Genomic DNA, 22,820 nt, shown 5'->3' with positions numbered 1-22,820 from the left:
GCTTCGCTTCCTTGCGAGCTTCATCAAAATAAACCTTCTGTTTGTTTTGAGCATCTTCAAGTCGTCTGCTTGCTCTTTCTCTTTCAAGCAATAAATCATCTACTACTCGAGGTATGGGTGTAACCGCATCAACCAAACACTGATCAGTTGTTCCTCTTTGATGATAACCATACATTAGTTCACTTGGAGTTTTTCCAGTACTCTTATTTGGCATATTATTTATAGCAAATTGCACTTTTTTGATGTTGGTGTCCCATAAATCTTCCTCTAAAGTTGATGTCATTAATGAATTGTGGATTGTTCGATTATAACGTTCAATTTGGCCATTAGCTCTAGGCGTTGCGACTGCTACTTTCACATGTATTATTGCTCGTTCTTCACAATAAGCACTGAACTTCTTAGATGTGAAGGCAGATCCTTGATCAGTGATAATCCGAGTAGGTCGTCCAAATAAGGCAAATATGTCATCCAGAAATGTCAACACTTCACTCGTCTTTGTTGTTCTAACGGCTTTAATAAAAATAAACTTAGTAAAGGCATCTATGGCGTTGATTAGGTATGATTTCTTGTTTCTGCTCTTCGGATAAGGTCCCAAGTGATCAAGGTGGACAGTGTGCATAGGCAATGCAACTTTTTCTATTGGATTTAAGAACCCTTCTTTTCTTCCTGTTGGTCGTTTTTTATATAGGCAAGGTATACAACACTTAATATATTTTTCCACATAAGCTTTCATCCGAGGAAACCAGTAATATCTGGTTAGTCTTTGCAAAGTCTTTTCGACTGCAAAGTGGCCCAAATCATCATGGGAAGCTTGAACTACCTGAAAACGCATCCCTCGCGGAACTACCCACTGTAGTCCTTTAGATGTAATTCTGTAAATTCGTCCTTCGTGTAAAGCATAGTCCTTATAAATTTTTTTAGCATGCTCACTATCTGGTGGTTTTGATAATATTTGGTGGATTTCCTTCAGATTTTCATCCGTCAGCTGTCCAGAAAGTACCCAATCCGCTTGTGTGATGTGAAAAACGGACTCTTCATTAGGTTGTTCCGATGTTGAGGGATTACGGCTGAGAGCATCCACGTGCTTCATTCGTTCTCCTGGCCTGTATTGAATTTCAAAATTAAATTCTTGAAGCTGCAGCCACCAACGCGCTATTCTAGGTAATATTTCTTTTTTTGAACTAGTTGCTTTTAATGCGTTACAGTCCGTAACAACTATAAATTTTATTCCCAGTAAGTAGACACGAAACTTCTTAAGGCTCTCTACAACGGCGAGAGTCTCCAGTTCGTACGAATGATAGTGCTGTTCTCCACCTATAGTCTGACGACTGTAATAGTTTGTAGGGTGCAACTTACCATCTTCTTGCTTCTGTAGAAGTATTCCGGCAATACCTAACTTGCTTGCGTCGGTATGCACCTCCGTATGCGCTGTAGGATTATACAAAGCGAGAGTAGGTCTATGAATTAGTTCTGATTTCATATTATGAAATGCATCTTCTTCTTCTGGTCCCCAAGTCCATGTTACACTTTTCTTAAGAAGAGCAGTTAAAGGTCGAGCTAGTCGAGCATAATTCTTGACGAAATGTCGAAAATACCCCGTTAATCCGATAAACTGACGAATGTGATGCACTGACCTTGGTGTTGGAAATTCTTCTATTGCTTTTGTTTTATCCCTTCCAGGTTGTACTCTACCTTGACTTATTTCAAATCCCAAATAATTAACTGATAATTTTAGGAAACTGCATTTTTTTAGATTAAGTGTCAGTCCTTCGTTTCTCAAAAGATCCAAGATTATCTTCAAATTTTTCAGTCCCTCCTCAATCGTTGAAGTATGGATCAACACATCGTCAAGGTAAATGGCTGCAATTTCTCTTGCAGGGCCCAATACTCGATTCATGAGTCGTTGAAAAACGCTCGGCGCGTTTGTCAACCCGAACGGCATCCTATTAAATTCGTATTGTCCTGCATTAGTTACAAAGGCTGTGAGATGTTTGGAATGTTCTGCAACTGGAATTTGATAGTAACCCGAGCGTAAATCTAAACTTGTAAAATATGAACTTCCATGTAATCGGTCTAGTTGATCGTCTATCCTGGGTAAAGGGTATCTATCTTTTACAGTTTGCGAGTTCAACTTCCTATAGTCGATACATAACCTTCTCTCTCCATTCTTTTTCCTAACCAGAACCACCGGTGAGGAAAAAGGAGAACTAGATTCTCTGACAATGCCGTCTTTTAGAAGTTCATCCACTATGGTCTTGACAATACCTTGCTCACTTGGTGCCATTCGATATGGGCGAAAAGTAAATGGTCGATCATTCTCCAGTCGAATTTCCATTTCTACGGATTTCGCGCTCCCTAGCTCCTGATTGTTCTGAGAAAAACAATCTCTATATTGGTCAAGTAAATTCAAAAGGTCATATCTCTGATTATCGGTCACAGGTCCCATATTGACTTCGTCAGGATTGATTTTCGGTAAAGCTTCAATGTCTACTCTCATCACTTTTTCTTCATTTTGCTCCTCTGGTACACAAGACCACGCACGAACAAAGACCTTAGTTCCTGTAATAACTATATCATTGGACGAGAGATTTATTACTGGTATGACAGCAGTAAATTTATCACTTAAAGTTAGTATTGTTCGTGGTATGCTATACTCCTCTCCTTCCTTTAATCTTAAACTAGCCTCTACCAAAATATCCCCGTTGTATGACTCGATGCTAATAACTGGAACATGCCCCAAGTAGTTTTCAGGAATGATTGTGGGTTGAACTGCTCGCAAAGATATTTTCTTTACAGGATTTATTTCAGGTGAAGGAATTGCTTCAAACAATAAAGTTGTGTCATCTTTTATTATACGAACGCCCTGTAGTTCAGTAAATGGATGTCCTACTAGAATTGGCACATCCTGAATTCTATCAGGCACTACATTAGCTTCCACCGTTCTTTGAATACTATCGATTTGTAACTTGAAATTAGTGGTACCCAAAGATGCAACTCTGCCATCACCATATCCTTTCATAACACAACGTCGAGATATATTAATAGGCAAAGACAACCGCTTAATTTCACTCTCCTGAATGGTGTTACATGTACTTCCTAAGTCTATATACGCTTTCGTTGTTTGGCCATTAACTTTTACTAATTTGTGATATTTTTGACTGGTGACAGGTAACAATGAAGTTTCTAGTCATGCCACGGTTTGAGTTGTTGATGGTCCTCCTTTATCTGGATGCTCTTGCTTCTTTTTAAAACAATAGAACTCTTTATGTCCAAACTTTTGACAGTAAGTACATTTTTTTATAGCTTCATTAGCGGCTCGACACTGTGTTGTTTTATGTCCTCGTTTGCCACACTTGTAACAACGAATCTCGTTCAGAATTTCACGGTTTTTGCGCACTAGTGCACCACCATGACAATGTGTTTTGGGCGTGATAAAGTCACGTTCATTAAGTGAACGAAGATAACAAAACAAACTTTCAGGATTGTCATAATCGCCAGCTCTAGCTGCAGCTTTGATGTGACTTTCACTTATTCCACCAATAATGCACGAAACAGCATCACGTCCCTGTATTTTGCAACCATTGAGCAAAGCCTGCTTTTCATAAAAGTACTGTCCGTAGGACTCATCTGTTTTTTTCTTCCGGGTCATCATGGCCCACAGCATCTCATTGTAGTCTCTTTGAGAAGGAAAAGCTCGTTGCAGCTTTATTTTCCATTCCTCCCAAGAATATTTTACAGAGCTGAGTCCTTGATACCATATTGTAGCTAAACCCTTCAGTTTAGAAATCGCAAAGTAAATAGTTAAATCTTCTGACCAATGAAACATTTCGCGAAGCTCATCAATTTTAACGCACCATTGCTCAATAGTCTGATTTTTTTCATCTGGGTCAAAAATTGGTACCGTTTCTCCTTTTGCAACTATTGTTGGGCGAGTAATCGCTTCTTGCTGTCCCCGTACTTGTGCTTCCAAGAATAGTGCCATCATATCAGTCAAACGATCGATAGATTGGCTACCAGATGGTGTTAAATCTCTTCGGTCTCGTGACAAACCTGGAGATTTTTCTAAATCATTTTGTTCTCTGACATTCTCGTCAATATCCTCTTGTTCGAACTCTTTTCTAACCGAATGTATACGCCTTTTCTTTGATTTTTCTGCCATCATGTTGCAGTTGTAGCTTGTTGAGCTATATCTCCGTCGCCTAAATAAAAGAAATACATCACTAATAACTGTAGTGTTATTAATAATAATACTTGTTTATTCAAATAATATTTATCTACAAATAACACTGAATTGTCAAATATGTTAAAAGAGGTTAACAAAATAAACACAAAATTCTAAAAAAAAAACGAACATGTAAATATACAAAAATACATTATATACGGACCTGAGAAGCTCAGATCCCACTTCTGAATTGTAAGAGCGAATAAGAAAAATAAAATATTTTTTTATTTATATAGCATAATATATGAATGGTGTTAACATCAATTTAATATTCAATCAACATAAATAAAAGAAGCCAAACTTACCTTGGATGCCTGATCTGCACAATACTTCTCACTCCTTGAAATATATATTACGTGTTTTGCAATCTATAAAAATAAAATATACTTGAGCATCACTGGAAAACGCACACAATCACATTACCATAATCAAGTATATAAAATAGTTAAATATGTTTGTTATTGTACCGTAGCTAAGGCCACAAGGCGTCTCACCTACATATAGGCATGGCCCAAAAGCGACATAGTCGTAGCTTAGGCCAGAAGGCGTCTGACCTACATATAGACATGGCCCAAAAGCGACATAGTCGTAGCTTAGGCCAGAAGGCGTCTCACCTACATATAGGTATGGCCCAAAAGCGACATAGTCGTAGCTTAGGCCAGAAGGCGTCTCACCTACATATAGGCATGGCCCAAAAGCGACATAGTCGTAGCTTAGGCCAGAAGGCGTCTCACCTACATATAGGCATGGCCCAAAAGCGACATAGCTTAATGTTGTTCCGTAACGACAATAAATAACACTAAAACACTCATTGATAAACATCTATCCTTTAACTAAATAATATTAAAATGCTCTTTGATAAATACTTGTCTACTATAAAACACACACACACAAAAGTAATACTAAAACACCCTTTACTATCTACTACTAAAGTTCAGTGATAACTGTTAACTAAATAATATTAAAATACTCTCACACAAATTCCAGTAATACCCGTGAGTGAACAAAATACACTCACCTCTATAGTGCCGTGTTCCTTCTCTTCCGTTTGCACACACAATTATAATCCTGACGCATAGACTAATGTCACATACTAGATCTGACGTCCCTCAAAGTCAACATACACAACAATGCAAACGTAAATGCAAACCACATCGCTTAGGAAACCGCTATTTTATAGCTTTCATAGCGATGAGGTTAGTAAAATCAATTAAAGATTCAAACAAAATACTATTTATTAAAGTAACAATAAACAATTAACAAATTCAATATAAACTTTTTTTTTTTTTTCTTTAATAAAACACAAAATTCTTACAATAAAATAAAAAAGTTATAAGGCTGAGCCACTTTTGAGACGCACCTGGTATATATACATATAAATATTTATAAATTTCTACCAAAAAAATTACTTAAATTAATTTTATTCATTGTAGATTTTTTTATCATTGTTGATCATTAAGTATAATGCAACATCTGCTATTTTAAATACCTTTCTTACAGTTTGGTAGACTGAAATATTGAAACTCTAAATAATGAAGATTTTTTGTCGCCATATTATGAAATATTTTCAATCGTTTCCCTCAAGAATTATAACGTATAAATATTTTGATAGTGCTTACTCTTTCGATGAGGATTTAACCAGTATTTTATCCAGCATATTCTTCCGCAAATACCCACATTTCTATTAAAACTAAAGATTACATATTATAACCTTTAGCAGATTATTATTTTAATTTTACACATCAAACAATTCTACATAAATATTCAGATTCAATATTCATTCTACATATATATTAAAAACTTTCTTTAAACAACTTTGAACCAGCAGCGTATTAGCTCATGATATAAATATTCCGAGATCGACATATACGAGTCCGATAAAATAACAGATAACTTTTAGAGATATGCTCTGAATAAATCAAATACTATTTCAACTTCTTTTGGATTTTTTTTATTTAGCGCCCTCTATTATATATGCAAATAGTCAACGTTTGACCGACGTAAAACGCAGCTGATCCACATTTTGTAGATCGTTGAGTTACGATCCGATCGCCACTACTTCGTCCAGTATAGCCTCTTCTAGAGACGTTTGTTCGTTGTTAATAAAACGACGCTCTAAGCTAATCACATCGATCTGCTATCTAATGTCGAATCCCGTTTTCTACTTAGGTAATTTTTTAACTTTTAATCTGAATTTTCCAAGGCGTTTTTAAGTCTTTCTAGTCGATGTGTCAACACTGGGCGTCGAAAAAGCTGAAATTCCGGCTAATTGCTTGGTATTTGTTTATATAAAAACTTGTTTGTATTTGTATTTTCAATTTTGTCTTCTGGATATTATACCCCAGTCAAAATAAACAAAAAAAAGAGGGTTAAATAACAATACTTCGCGTAGAGCTGCAAATTCGTACAGGTCTTAAATACTCTATTATAGCTGATATCTAAAAAGTCCCCACCCCTTCCACTTCTGCTAAAAAATTATTCAAGGTCAAAAGTCAAAAATATGTTTTTTTCTCCTAAACGGTAAGCGCTATCGCAAAAGTACTGTAGACCATTAAATTTTCCACAATAATGGTTCTTATACTTTTTTCTTACGAACCACCATTCCTGAGATATGGCGATTTCAAAAGTTGATAAACTCGTATTTTTATAATATGCACACATTTCCGCACCACCTGTGAGGTAGTGTACTTGGCGCGTTTTTTTAGCGTGGTTTTCCCTGTATGCCTAGTCCACGATCTATTGCGGTTAAGTTTTATTACACATTATACTATTGATTTTAAAAAACGGTGCTCTTGGTAATGATTATAGTCGAACGGATTATTGTTGATTTTGGGAGAATTTTAATCTGATTGGTAAGGTAATAATCTCCAAATGATACTTCAACAGTAATGTCTTCTTCGCTTTCTTCTTTCACATCTTCTTGCGGAATATCTGGAAATCCATCTATGACAGATACATCCTTTGTCTCCTCATCAAAATCCTGATCTGTATTTAAGGCAATATTGGAGCAAGACTGACCTTGACAATTAGTACATATTGATGTACAAAACAATTCGACTCTTTTACAACCTCAGTTTGCGCTATAACCCTTTTTGCAATTGCAAAAAAAGTGTGTTAAGTAGTTTTTCTGGAGCAGGTGAAAGTAAAGTTTTAATCAGCTCCAAGGTTTAATCTTAAAATTTCCAACCCCAGTCTTCTGGGTTCAGTTGATTGCCTAGCCACAATTGAACTTGATAGTATACACGATATAACAGTTGACAGGCAGAAGCAGATGTTGGAGGAAGACAAGAAAGTTGTACCATTTTATTGTTCCGAGTATTTTTAACAAAACTTAAATATCTATACTTGTCTATAAAATCATTTTTATTGCGCCGGCGCCGACGGATCGGCACCGGCGGATCATTAATTGTAAGAGTTATCTTAGTTACATAGAGTTTTTAAAAAGTAATATTATATACGACTGATTTTATTTTTCTTTTTTAATTTTTATAAAATGAATCGAAAATCCTTGAGTATATATTTCCAAAATGTGCGCGGATTAAGGTCAAAGACGGCTACGTTTAAATTTAATTTACTTATTACAATTGGGGGTTGGAACCTTTGGTGTTACACAGCAAAATAAAACACTAAATGTATTGTAGTGATTTAGTGTTTCATTTTGCTGAATTTACGTTCTTCTAACTACGACATATTATTTATAACCTAATCTTGGTTAAATGGAAGCGTGTTGGACAATGAATTATGTGATGATTACCAAGTCTTTCGTAAAGATCGCAATAGTTTCAATAGTGTCAAGGGTAATCAGGAGACGGTTGTTTCATTGGATTAAGGCATAATATGCAGGCGATCAGACGTGCTGAGTGGGAGAGTGAATGCGAGGATCTATGGATAACTCTGAATGAAGAAGGAGGTGGTAAAGTGCCTATGTGTTGCGTTTATATTCCACCCGGTAATGAATATTCCACCCGGTAATGAATATTCCACCCGGTAATGAATAAATAGTGATTACTATATTTCTCAACATGCCGACCATAAATTCAATGCACATTTTTTGGTTTGTTTCAATTTAACGGATTAAAAACATAAATGACAGAGTACTAGATCTGATATTGTGCAACAACTGAATTATTCAAAACTTGATGAATTCTAGCCAGCCTCTGGTTTCGGAAGATGTCCATCACAAATCTGTAGAATTTGATCTCATTTGTAATTCTATTCATTTATTGGAATACCAAAACGAAAGTTATGTTATTTATTTTAAAAAAGGAGACTATGAATCTCTCAATAATTTCTGTGAGATTGGTCTACATATTTTTTAAGTTATAATGTTTCTGTCTGTGTTATTTTTTTATGAAACTGTTTACAAGGGAATTGAAAAATATTATTTATTCCAAAGAAGTTCATAAACAAAAAAATTCCTCTCTATTTTAAGAAAAATACTTCTTCTTCTTCTTCCTGTGCCTTGTGCTTAGCCGCACGTTGTCTGTACTCTTCATACAATGTGTAGAGTGCCGTTTTCGGCTCTTCGAAATATGGTGGCTGCGTCGCTGATGTTCGTTTTTGGCTCTCTGAAAGTGAATTTCACAGGGGCCACTAAATACAATTGTTTATGGATATTAGTGATTTTCTCTCTGCTCAAGTATGTCAAAATAAAATGTATTTTTTCTATTTTAATTTCAGTGGAAAATTTCTGGTGATACTTGTTAATTTATAAATAATTATTATCAGACCCTTACAGTTTTTTTATTAACTCGTTGATGGACAATAAGAAAAAGTGGTTTTTGGTAAAATCTGGCACTGTGTTTTTTTTTTTAATTCTGGTTCTAACTGGTTCTAAATATCTATTACAGTACAGCAAACAGCTTATATTTGCAAAAAAAACACTTTTTTTTTGGTTTTATTAGCATTTGAAGGTTGACGCCGATAGACGTTTGCCACGTTTGAATATGGTTAAGAATCATTTGCCATATATCACTAAGACTCCGATAGACGTTTATAATAAAAGTGATATAAAGCAACAAAAATATGTTTGTTTTATTAACATTATTCTTAACTGAACAATATATTTTAGACAATAGATAAAAGTAAAAACAACCCACATATAGAAAAAAATCCTCCCAGAATCGCAAACGGGTTTTCGCACCAACCACGGCACCATCGATTCCATATTCTCCATCCGCCAACTACAAGAAAAAGTAAAAGAGCGGCAGTGTAAACTTTATGTTGCATTCATCGACCTAACAAAAGCCTTCGACTCTGTAAACAGAGATCCACTTTGGGAAATTATGAAAAAGTTCGGAGTACCTACCCAACAAATTTCTTACAGTGTGTAAAAGCCGCTATAGTGCATTATGTTTGGAATTCTGACATTTTTATTTTTATAGAAACTAGTTGCCAACAAAATCTTTTGGTATTATTAGGGAGATCGCTCTCAATCTACTTGATATAGGACATAAAATCAGTCTTAATCAATCCCTTACTCTGTTTCCTTAATTGACTGTAAAATCTGTAATCATATTTGATGTAATAGTATTTTTCTACAAGGAAAAATAGAGGGACGGCGAGGCCCAGGAAGAAAACAACATTCCTGGCTAAGAAACATACGGGATTGGGGTATGTACGTAAAAACCACTTTTTCTTATTGTCCATCAACGAGTTAATAAAAAAAACTGTAAGGCTCTGATAATAATTATTTATAAATTAACAAGTATCACCAGAAATTTTCCACTGAAATTAAAATAGAAAAAATACATTTTATTTTGACATACTTGAACAGAGAGAAAATCACTAATATCCATAAACAATTGTATTTAGTGGCCCCTGTGAAATTCACTTTCAGAGAGCCAACAACGAACATTGTCCAATATTTCAACTTTTATAGGCATATCGATATGAATACACTGGTGGCTATGTACGGTGATATTAAAGCTTTTCCCTAAGGGGACGAACTGGTCAATAAATGCCAATTTGCTGGACATTGATACATCGACCGAGTTGTTAATTAAAATGTAAAATTCTACGAGTATTTCTCGGCCTGGTTGCGATATTTAGTTTACGTGTAAATGTCATGTATCTAATTGATTTAGCGTTAATAATATTATATTACGCAAGAAGTCTGGTGGCGCATCAAATTCCGACCTGTCGATGGGTTCAGCATTGCCGAGCAGCGCTCTATAATTGTATATGTTCACTATTTAGCTTGAGTTTAGACTACACAACAAATAAGAGACGTTTTCTAAAAAGCAGTGCCGTTCCAGCAAAATTTGAAACTCCCCATTGTTATTAAGTGACAAAAAGTGTATTATTAAAAGACCTATATGGGGCGAAGACATTTTATAAAGGTAATGAAATATCCCGAAAGCAGCTCGCAAAAAAATGTCGATGCAAAATCGACAAGAAAGATGACTAATAACTAATAAAACTATACTGCACACGTCAAAAATTAATAAATATAAAAAAACAAATTCGTTGATTAAAACAAAATTTGAAAGTGTGAAGTATGAAGAAATTAATGTTAAATGTTATGCTTTTGTTAACTTGTCTTTCAGTTATGGCTCATACTTTGGTGTTGATGCAACTGAATGGAAAAAGACCTAAAACTTGGAATGCTAAATAAAAGGAATTTTCTGTATCTATATTTTATTACTGAAGAGTGATCCTAGAGGGATAAACGTAAACAGCATTCCCATCAACAACCTGCGATATGCTGACGATACGGCAATATTAGCAGAAAACATTAGGGATCTACAAGCAACGATAAATGCTATAAATGAAGTTGGAAAAAAATATGACCTCAAAGTTAACGTAGGTAAAATAAAAATGATGATCGAACTATTTTGTCTATTTCTAATGAGTATTTTAGTCGACTACCTCACGAAAACGTACAACTGTATATAGACAACCAACAGATAGAGAAAGTGAACAGGTTCATGTATCTGGGAATCACGCTGAATGATAAGTGGATTAAAACGAAGAAGAGGTTAAAATACGCGTGGCAATAGCTCCAAACATTTTTGTCAAGTTCAAAAATTACCTACTAGGACAGGGAATATCTTTAAGTCTGCGGCTACGAGTAGTGAAATGCTCCCAATGTAGAGTAAGTATATGGCCAATACTGCTGTATGGAGCTGAAATATGGTCACTGAAGGCCAAATTCCTCAAATAGGATTGAGGCCTTCGATATGTGGATATTAAGAAGAATACTTAGAATTACGAGCCCTAACAACTAAATGTTCGGACAAACAAAAATTTATTAAAAATTTTTATTTTCATTAATTGAATTATTTACATTTAAGAAATACTTTTAAAATATATTAAAATCTAACATTTCTAATGAGTATTTAAATAGTTTAGTTTTTATAAACATTAAAATAAACTGTAGGCCAATAAATAAACAAAAAGATTGCACAAAATCGTGACAACTAAATGTTCGCGGACACTTTATTATCATTATAGTACAGACTACGGTCCGGTACACGTGTGAGAGTAAACGCTCGTATTAAATTCGAAATTTTCTGCTGTTTTTAATGCAAATTATTAATTTAAAGAAACATGTGCGATCAAAGTGATGGTCTCGGTGATAGATCTCGCAAAAAAATAATAAATGAACGGTCAAGTGGTGTGAAAACAAGAAGTTTTTCAGCAACGGAATATTCCCGGCAATATGCAAATTCAGAAGAAACGGCGAAACAGAACGAAAAAATATCTGAGATAAATAGAGGTAAGCCACAAAAACATTTCACTGATAAAGGCGTAGGCTCGGACGTAGGCCTGATAAGAACATCATCGCAAATATTTAATAGTCCAGGCCCATCAGAAATAAATAGCAATATTTCATACGAAAATGTTTTTACTCCAAAAAATGTAGTAAATCGATCACCAAATATTTTAAAAGATAGTACTACATTGATTATGACACAACAAAATAAAAGAAACAGATCAAATCCAAGCTCCGAAGAAGGTAATGATATGAAAAGGAAATGTAACGAACCTATTGTAAATATAGAAAAGGAGTCAGATTTGCCCATACTTAGTGAACAGTTTATCATAAATATATATAATGAATTAGATAAAATAAGAGCCGCAACCAAGAATGAAGAGCACGAACAAGTTATCTTAACACAAGGGAAGCAGAACTGTATCATCGATTCCAGCAACAACATTCAAAAATTACTTACTTTGCTTGTTTATAAACTAGGACAAGTAGAAAAGGATAATGCAGTTTTAAAATTAAAGATCGAAAAGACATCTGTGCCAGATAAACAAATGAAGACATTTGCACAAGTATTGCAACCAAGTCAATCGACTACATCGATCGAGCAAATAAGCAAGCCCAGGAAATGGACCACCCCAGAAGCTAATAAGAAACATGAAACAATAATCTCAATTCAAGATAAAACTAACTCAAAAGATGTAATTGGACTATTAAAAGAAACTGTTCAACCTAGTGATGTAGACGGCGGTTTTAAAAATATTAAAGCACTGAGAAACGGATCAGTATTGATAGAAAGTTACAGCAAAAATCAGCAAAATAAATTAGAACAAATATTGAAATCTAAAACCGACATAAACGTGAAAGGAAATCAGAATACAAATCCAATGTTTTTGATAGGTGGGATTGAGAAGGGCTACAACAAGGAAGATTTCTTAAATGAACTTATAAGATTAAACTCCGATATCGAAATAGAATTGGGACAAAATGTACGCGATAAAATAACTGTAATAACTAAGCGAACATGTAGAAATCAAAACAAAGAAAACTGGATACTTCAGGCAACCCATGAAATTGCAAAGTGGTTTTTAAAAAGAGAAAGGGTGATATTTGATTTAGTAAATGTGTATGTAGAGGAACATTACAATTTGGCTGTATGCTTTAAATGTAGTAGATTTGGACATATCTCGAAATTCTGTCATGACAAAGAGTGTTGCCACAAGTGTGGCAAGGAGCATAAAGCTAAAGATTGCCAAGAAACTGATTTATCATGCCCAAATTGCGAAAGAATGAAATATGAAAACAAGAACCATTCTTCTCGGAGTTTTGAGTGCCCCGTCTACCAGAGGAAGTTGGAAAACTACAAAAGCACTATTAATTATAGAGATGATTTTTATAAAAAATACTTCAACATATGGACGATTTTAAAACAGCTTTTACCTACTAAAATCAAATATTTTAACTTGAGTGGTAAATTTTGCCGGAAACAATATATACAAGCTGGTGTCAGCATATTTGCAAAAGAACATTTAAAAACTGAAGAAATACAAGTGGAGTGTCAAGAAAAAGTATGTGAGTGTGCCGGGGTGAAATGTTCCGATCTTAACTTAGCGATACATTACCAGAAGGTCAGGCATTTATACATATTAATTCTTATATAGGTAGTTATTTTTAAATATTAAAATGAACAGTTACGTGAGACATTTTGAGACAGATAGTGTTGCAACTAGTATAGTAAAAGCACTGATGAATGGAATAAAACTGTACGCAAAATGTAAATTCCGATTTCAAGTTAATTCACCAAAACATACGTAGTGTCGAAAAGAATTTAGATGAGTTTAATGTATTTTACATAGTTTAAGTTGTGAATTTGATTGTATTGTATTAACTGAAACTCGCCAATTGAGAAATACTAATTTGTATAATATGGGTGAATACGTTATAGTTTATAATGAAGGTAATATTAACCAGAATGATGGAACTGTTTTATATTTGAAAAAAATCCTTGAATTTTGAACACAAAATAGTACATTTTGGACCTATCAGGGTAATAGAAGCATTAATATTACGTGATTCTAAAAGAATATTGTTAACGTGCATCTACAGATTACCATCTACATGCACAAGAACCTTATTGATGATTTGGATAGTTATTTGAAAGCTTGTTCGAGAGACTATAGTTTACATATAATTGTGGGGGATGTAAACATTAATATATTAAAAAACGACATTGATACAGACTCGTATTTAAATGTATTGCACGAACACAGTTTTACTTCAGCAATTAATGTACAAACTAGGAAAAGTTACACCGGCAGTTTCAGCTGTCTAGACCATATATTTTTTAGAATAGCGAGTAAAGATAGAGATCATGTTGACTGTATACCAGTAGTTTTTGAAACATCTCTCACAGATCATTACACAACTATGGCGCAATATATTTTTCGAGGAATAGAAAGAGAACAACCTAGAAATAATAGAAAGATATATGTTAATAAACAAAATATTATTCATGATATTACAACTCAAAATTGGGAAAGTATATATAATGAACCGAATCCAGATATGGCGGCTAGTATATTGGTAAGTAATATTAAAAACATAATAGAAAATAATACTAATACTGTTTTTACAAAACAAAAATCGATTAAGAAAACCCCGTGGATCACTTTGGGTTTAATAAAGTCTATAAAGACGAAAAATTTTTTGTTTCAAAAAATGAAGACAAATCCCTCTATCGAAAACATAGAAAACTTTAAGGCACATAGAAATTTATTAAATGCATTAGTCAAAACTGCCAAAAAAGTATACTATAACAACTACATTAGTAATAATTCCAAAAATAGAGAGAGTCTTTGGAGTTACGTCAAAAACATAATTGGGAAAACGAAAAAATCCAAAATAGAAAAGGTAGAAAATAGTATTAAAGAGGTAGTAAGCAATAAAAAACAAATAGCTGATGCTTTTGCTGATCATTTTGAATCTGTGGGCGAAAATCTTGCCAAAAAAATAAAAAGTGTAATAATGACACCTATACAACAAATCAAAAATCATTAAGCAGCTCCATATTTTTTACCCCTACTGATGAATCGGAAATAGATAGGATAATATCGAATATGAAAAGTAAAAAATCTCCGGGATATGATAAAGTTACCATTGATATACTACAATTAATTTCGCCATATATAATAGTCCCTCTAAAACACATTTTGAATAGTTGTATAGAAAAAGGAGTATTTCCCAAAATTTTTAAGGTGGCTGTTATAAACCCAATATACAAAAAGCAATAGTCATACAGATGTATCCAATTACAGACCCATATCTTTACTGTCGATATTTTCAAAAATTTTTGAGAAGGTTCTAAAAGTGAGAATCAACAGTTTCTTTGAAAATAACAATATCATATCTCCAAATCAATATGGATTTCAGGAGGGGAAATCAACCCAAGATGCAATTTTACACTTAACTGAAGAAATATATAAATCATTCGATTCTAGCACACCAGCCCTTGTAGTATTTTTGGACCTCAAGAAGGCTTTTGATACGGTGGACCATAAAGAGCTACTGAAAACTTTGGGATGTGTTGGTTTTCGAGGGAAACCTTTAAGTCTTATGGAGAGTTTTTTAGCCGACAGAACACAAATAGTGAAAATAGAAAATGAATTTAGTAAACCTAGCATAGTTAAATATGGAGTCCCACAGGGTACTGTTTTAGGGCCTATTTTATTCAATATTTATATAAACAACTTATTTCATTTATCTTCTCATGGGAACATAATTGGGTTTGCCGACGATACTGCCATATTTTATAGCGACAAAAAATTGGGATAATCTCAGAACAAAAGTAGAAAATGACCTACCACGCATTATTCATTTTCTAAGCAAAAAACGAATGACAGTAAATTTTGACAAAACCTGCTTTTATACCATTCGGCATTTATAAAGACAGTCTTCCACTTTTGAAAATTTAGAGGTAAAAACACATGTCAATGTGTGAATTACACGATAAGAAGAGCAGTGAAAGTTAAGTATCTGGGTATTTTTATCGACAGTCACTTACGTTGGGATCATCAAATTACTTATATATATATGCCAAAAAATAAGAAATTTATTAGCCATTTTTAAACACCTAAGAAATATTCTAAACATGAAAGATCTCCAGATATTGTACCATGCCTTGGTTGAATCGCATTTGACATATGGAATAGTGGCTTGGGGTGGAGCCAGTAACACACACATACATAGACTACAGGTTCTACAAAAATGGATCTTAAAAAATAATTCATGCTAGAGTGAGAACGTACCCAACAGAGACACTATTCAGGGAATCCAGTGTTCTGGACATTAAACAGCTCTTCTGTCGTGATTTACTTATCACACAGTACACTCATATAGCAAGATTATCTCAAAGGAATCATCCCTATGAGACGCAATAAAAAAATGTCCAGTTGCCTAAACCAGTAAGAACACATACACATCATAGCTTCTATTACCTTGGACCAAAATTATATAATATGATACCATTGGAGCTTAGAACTACATCGTCTATATATGTTTTAAAAAACAAATCCGTTTGTGGGTAATTATGAACGGCAGATCGTTTGCTGATACTGTTCTCAATTCAAGGATTTATACAGTGAGATGAAATACTAAGTAATTCTTTTCTTTTTGCTTTAGTTGGGTTAGGTTGTATCTAAGGGTCTGATTATTCCTTGTTAATATTGTTTATACTCTGTTTATGTTTTTAATTTTAGATAATATTTATACGAACAAGTCTTTGACTTTATAACGTATACTATTTATTTATTTATATGTATTTATATGTATTTATGAATAAATTATTATAATTATAAAACTTTAAAAAATAACTGTTCTAATATGGCGTTACATCGGCATGAACTTTTGCAACCACTGCAAACCTGTTTGGCATTGTTTTTATTAATGGTTGACATACGCCAGAATAAAAAGTTTGCCATAATTCACTTAATATCATCGTCAAATGGGCAACGGTTTCTTCGGGATCGTGGCACAATTTTTGTTTTGTTTTATGCCACATGTCTCGATAACATTAAGGTCTGGACTGTGCGAAGGCCATGAGGGAAGGCCTTGATGTTCATATTGTTCATGACCCTAAACCATTTTTAGTAGTTTTAACTGTATAGCATGCCCCGCCATCCTGTTGAAATATAAAATTATTGTCCTGGTCTTTACCAGAACAATTGGTTACAAGGACCTTTGTCCTTCCCACTTGACACAAGATTATTTTTCAAAATTTTTTGATTTTTTGACGCATCAATTATGCCTTCTTCTGATTTTCGACGCAAAAGAACGTGGCTCCTTTAGATCAGCGGCTTGGATACAGGACTACGATCCTGACTTATGTTTTGTTACCGCAGATGATAAACATAATCCGATCGAAACAATTCGAACTATTTTGTCTGATTTTCCCCATAGCCAACATCGCCCAGCGTTGATAAAGATTGGTTGAAGTATCTCTTTAATATGTTCAATCCCACGACCACGTTGGAATTTTCAGAAGGCAAATTGGATGACCTATTCCAGAGACCTGGGTAAAACTTTAGGATGGATTCCTCCAACCCCGGAATGCTACGAGAGATTTGTCGGTGCAATTATTAGTACAGCAAAGAAGCATATACCTAGAGGTTTTCGCAGAGAATACGTACCAGGATGGGACCAGACCACCGAAGAATTGTACGAACAATTTCAAATTAGTGGCGACAGGGAGATAGCAGACGAACTTATACACAGTCTGGACAGTGCTAGACGAGAGAAGTGGATGAAAACAGGCGAGAATACAGATTTTAAAAGATCTAGCAGAAAAGCGTGGGCCCTCCTACGTAAGTTGGGAGGCGGAAAAGGGCCACTTTGTGAAAATATAGCAATCGATCCCAATAAAGTAGCATCCCACATTGTCATGTAAAGGAAAAACTCACCGAGAAACCACCACTCGTATTAAAAAAGATCTTAGATCCCTCAAAGCTGCCTGCACTGCCAATCCAGTCTACTCGAGGGACTTCACGGTTGATGAGATTACCTAGGCGATATCCGCTGTGAAACCCGAAAAATCTCCGGGTTTTGATGGGATTCATCCTGAATTTCTCATTCACGCTGGTGGGTTTACAAAACTATGGCTGGCAAAAATTTTCACTGCTATAATGGAGTCCGGTAACTTTCCGGCCAAGCTCAAACATGGAAAAATAAAATTATAGCAATTCTAAAACCAGGCAAACCGACAGATCTCCCACAAAGATATCGACCAATCGCTCTGTTAAGTTCTTTGTATAAACTTTTCGAACGAGTACTGTATAACCGACTACTAACCGACTCCCATTGTATTTGCCAACATTCCTATAGAACAAGCAGGATTCCGGCCCAATCGAAGTTGCTCGGACCAAGTTATGTCTTTGACCTCATACATCGAAGCAGGTTTTCAGAGAAAGGACAAAATCTCCACAGTGTTCATAGACCTCTCTGCAGCTTACGACACTGTTTGGCGCCACGTACTACTTTACAAACTATTTAGAATAGTACCATGTTTGAGGATCATTAAACTAATTGATAGTATGATTGGTGGCAGAGGTTTCCGGGTTGTTATGGGGGAGAAAATAAGTAAGCAGAAAATACTAAACAATGGATTACCGCAGGGATCGGTGTTAGCACCCTTGCTTTTCAACCTGTATACATATAGCCGAAATACCAAAAACGATATGTAGAAAGTTCGGATACGCCGATGACTGGGTTATAGCTACCGGACATAGGTCAATGGAAGTTACTGAGCAAGTCTTAACATCTGATTTGACAGTACTAGCAGAGTATTTTCGCAAGTGGCGGCTTAAACCAAACGTTTGTAAAACAGAGGCTTCTTGTTTTCACCTCAATAACAGAGCGCAAATAAGGAACTTGAGGTATACTTTGAGGGATGACGGCTCTCACACAACAGACAACCCATATATCTTGGAGTTACGTTGGATAGAACTCTGTCATTTAAGGTCCATCTCACCAAGCTTGCTGCAAAAATACACACACGGAACAACATATTACAAAAGCTATGCGGCACTACCTGGGGATCATCTGCGGCCACTCTAAGAACATCAGCCTTGAGCCTCGTGTACTCAACGGCCGAATACTGTTCACCTGTCTGGTTGAATAGTGCCCATGTCAACAAAGTGGATGTCCAGCTGAACATCACAATGCGAATCATCTCAGGGGCTATACGAACTACGTCCAAATACTGGTTGCCTGTTTTATAAGTAACATACCTCCTCCTAACTTGAGGAGAAAACAGGCTTTACATAAAGAGCACAAGAAAATATTGCTAAACCGGGAACTACCAGTACATTGTGACATAGCAGATTTAAATATTAATAGACTCCGCTCAAGAAAGCCACCACTCTCATCAAAAACACTTGGGAATACTGACGAGAATGCAGAGTTCAACTTATATGAAGCATGGATGAACGAATGGATGGAAAACGCTCCACCACAAAGTCGGGATTTCACATGTATTTTAGCAGTTCCTCCTGGTTTTGAGCAGCTTCGCAAAATATGGGTAACTCTAAACAGGCTGAGAACCGAACATGGCAGGTGCATGGATTCTCTCTATAAATGGGGAAAGGCCACCACTCCGGTATGTAATTGTGGAGCTCTATGACAGACTGTTCGACATATTAGAGAAGAATGCGCTTTAACGGCCGGCATATGAGGGAGATTTTGGAGATTTCCTGAAGGCAACACCAAGAGCGATTGATTATATAAAAGGACTAGATGTTTGTTTGTGACAATTTGTTTTGTACTATATTTTAAATTTTCCATTTTACATTTTGTGTTTAACATGTCCAATTTTTGTTCGTATTCTTATTATTAGTATCTTTACAGCTGTGATAATAACATGTGATTTTATGTGTACTAGAGCCATACGCTAAATAAATAAATAAATATGCCTTCTATCACATCATACTTTTCTGGGCCTATTTTGGACATACACCTTCAAATCATAATGCCTTTAGGAAATTTCACTGTCCTCTTTTGAGGCAATCTTTATTAAATAGACACTCTAGCGGTGTTCGATATCGATATAAAGGTGGCTCATGTGCACATGTAATCCGTGCACTTACCATTTGCGATTGGAATTATTAGCGTCGGATTGGGAAATAATTAAATTGTTTACCTTAATGTCATTTTTGTAGTTTCTGACATCAGAAGTTCCCATCCGACGCTGTTGCATACATGATCTTTATGAAAGATGGACAATGGAATTTCCTAAAGACATTATGCTTTTAGAGTTTATGCCCGCAATGGGTCTAGGAAGGTATGAGGTGGTAGAAAGGTACAACTAATGTGCCAAAATATAAAAACAATTCGAAAAACAGTTTTGTGCCATGTACGAGAGACCTTCACCTGGATATGAATTTTATATTTCAACAGGATGACGGGACATGCCATATGGCTAAAACTACTAAAAAATGGTTTAGGGACATGAACATCAAGGTCCCCTCATGGCCTTCGCACAGTCCGGACCTTAATGTCAATAAACAATGTAATGTTAATAAACAAAACAAAAATTGTGCCACGATCCTCAAGAAACCGTTGCCCATTTGATGATGATATTAAGTGAATTGTGGCAAAATTTTTACTCTGGCATATGTCAATCACTAATAAAAACAATGCCAAACAGTGGTTGCCAAAGGTTCATGCCGATGTAACGCCATATTAGAACAGTTATTTTTTAAAGTGTCCGAACATTTAGTTGTCACGATATTGTGCAATATTTTTGTTTATTTATTGGCCTACAGTTTATTTTAGTGTTTATAGAAACTAAACTATTTAAATACTCGTTAGCAATGTTAGATTTTAATATATTTTTAATGTATTTCTTAAATGTAAAAAAATTACTTTATGAAAATAAAGGTTTTTAGTAAATTTTTGTTTGTCCGAACATTTAGTTGTTAGGGCTCGTATACATACATCAAATGAACAGGTTTTAGAAAGAGCAAATACGCACCGTCAGCTCTTAGATATGGTGAAACAAAGGAAGACATCATACTTTGGTCATATACTACGAGAACTTAGGTACAAACGCTTAAAACAGTACTTATGGGAAAGACCGAAGAAAAAAGAGGACCAAGCCGAAAACAATATTCATGGCTTTGCAATATTCGTGAATAACATCGCAGATGTTTCCACGATATTCAGAAGAGCGAAATAAGGCACACTTTATATCGCGATTAGTGCGATTAGTCAGCATATGAACGCCAACAAGCTACTGTAAGCGTAACCAGAAGAAGAAGAAAGAGATTTTCTATAAATCGCCATATGCGTATATATTATTATATGTAGGTGTGCTGGTTTAATATTACCAGCAGTTTCCATATTACGAAAACGAAGCAGATCTAATGATTTTAAAACTGGCTTCGATGAAGGTATTAAAAAAGATTATTTAAAACTAAAATTTTCTATTATATCACAAAATGAGTATTAAAGAATTAATAGAATACAATAAGAAATTAGATTTAATGGAGGGTTTCCAATATTTAGGCCCACTAGGAAGATCGAGTGGCTGGCCGTGGCTCCAGCAGTAGTGCGTCTAATGCTGTGAGAGAGTGCAATGTTATGCCTTTGTTAACTTGTCTTTCAGTTATGGCTCATACTTTAGTGTTGATGCAGCTGAATGGAAAAAGACCTAAAACTTGGAATGCAAAAGAAAAGGAATTTTCTGTATCTATATTTTATTACTGAAGAGTGATCCTAGAGGGATAAAAGTAAACAGCATTCCCATCAACAACCTGCGATATGCTGACGATACGGCAATATTAGCAGAAAACATTAGGGATCTACAAGCAACGATAAATGCTATAAATGAAGTTGGAAAGAAATATGGCCTCAAGTTAACGTAGGTAAAATAAAAATGATGATAGTGAGTCGACTACCTCACGAAAACGTACAACAGTATATAGACAACCAACAGATAGAGAAAGTGAACAGGTTCATGTATCTGGGAACCACGCTGAACGATAAGTGGATTAAAACGAATAAGAGGTTAAAATTCGCGTGCCAATAGCTCCAAACATTTTTGTATTAAGTTTAAAAATTACAGTCTACGACAGGGAATACCTTTAAGTCTGCGGCAACGAGAAGTGAAATGCTCCCAATGTAAAGTAAGTATATGACCAATACTGTTGTATGGAGCTGAAATATGGTCACTGAAGGCCAAATTCCTCAAATAAGATTGAGGCCTTCGATATGTGGATATTAAGAAGAATACTTAAAATTATACACACATCAAATGAACAGGTTTTAGAAAGAGCAAATACGCACCGTCAGCTCTTAGATATGATGAAACAAAGGAAGATACATACTTTGGTCATATTCTACGAGAACTTAGGTACAAACGCCTAAAACAATACTTATGGGAAAGACCGAAGAAAAAAGAGGACCAAGCCGAAAATAATATTCATGGCTTTGCAATATTCGTGAATGGTGTAACATCGCAGATGTTTCCACGATATTCAGAAGAGCTAAATAAGGCACACTTTTTTATTTAAAACTAAAATTTTCTAGTATATCACAGAATGGAGTATTAAAGAATTAATAGAATACAATAAGAAATTAGATTTAATGAAGGGTTTCCAAGATTTAGGCCCACTAGGAAGATCGAGTGGCTCACGGCCAGCCACTCGATCTTCCTAGTGGGCCTAAATCTTGGAGTAGTGCTCCAGCAGTAGTGCGTCTAATGCTGTGAGAGAGTGCAATGTTATGCCTTTGTTAACTTGTCTTTCAGTTATGGCTCATACTTTGGTGTTGATGCAGCTGAATGGAAAAATACCTAAAACTTGGAATGCAAAAGAAAAGGAATTTTCTGTATCTATA

The 22,820-nt window shown here is 35.0% G+C and overlaps 2 protein-coding genes across 4 annotated transcripts in view; one reads left to right on the top strand and one right to left on the bottom strand.

Moving 5' to 3' along the window:
- Window positions 1-22,820, top strand: part of LOC115876007 — a 155,309-nt gene that overhangs the window by 88,182 nt on the left and 44,307 nt on the right. The gene's annotated exons all lie outside the window — the stretch shown is intronic.
- LOC115875991 lies at window positions 3,075-5,276 on the bottom strand. 3 transcript variants are annotated; one of them, XM_030891656.1, is made up of 3 exons: window positions 5,241-5,260; window positions 4,528-4,590; window positions 3,075-4,199 (listed from the first exon to the last, which is right to left on the bottom strand). In XM_030891656.1, exon 3 carries the CDS (start codon window positions 4,160-4,162, stop codon window positions 3,188-3,190), a length of 975 nt encoding a protein of 324 aa, XP_030747516.1. In that variant the 5' UTR covers window positions 4,163-4,199; window positions 4,528-4,590; window positions 5,241-5,260; the 3' UTR covers window positions 3,075-3,187. The 3 variants fall into 3 exon arrangements, with proteins under 3 accessions (XP_030747516.1, XP_030747499.1, XP_030747508.1); XM_030891639.1 differs by having other exon boundaries at window positions 3,075-4,590; window positions 5,241-5,276; XM_030891648.1 differs by lacking the exon at window positions 5,241-5,260 and having other exon boundaries at window positions 4,528-4,794.

Source organism: Sitophilus oryzae, unplaced genomic scaffold (assembly GCF_002938485.1).
Source record: "Sitophilus oryzae breed Bouriz unplaced genomic scaffold, Soryzae_2.0 scaffold_1058_pilon_pilon, whole genome shotgun sequence".
Lineage (NCBI taxonomy): Eukaryota > Metazoa > Arthropoda > Insecta > Coleoptera > Curculionidae > Sitophilus > Sitophilus oryzae.
The sequence above is the reverse complement of the archived record's forward strand: the minus strand, read 5'-3'. Positions and strand labels throughout refer to the sequence as shown.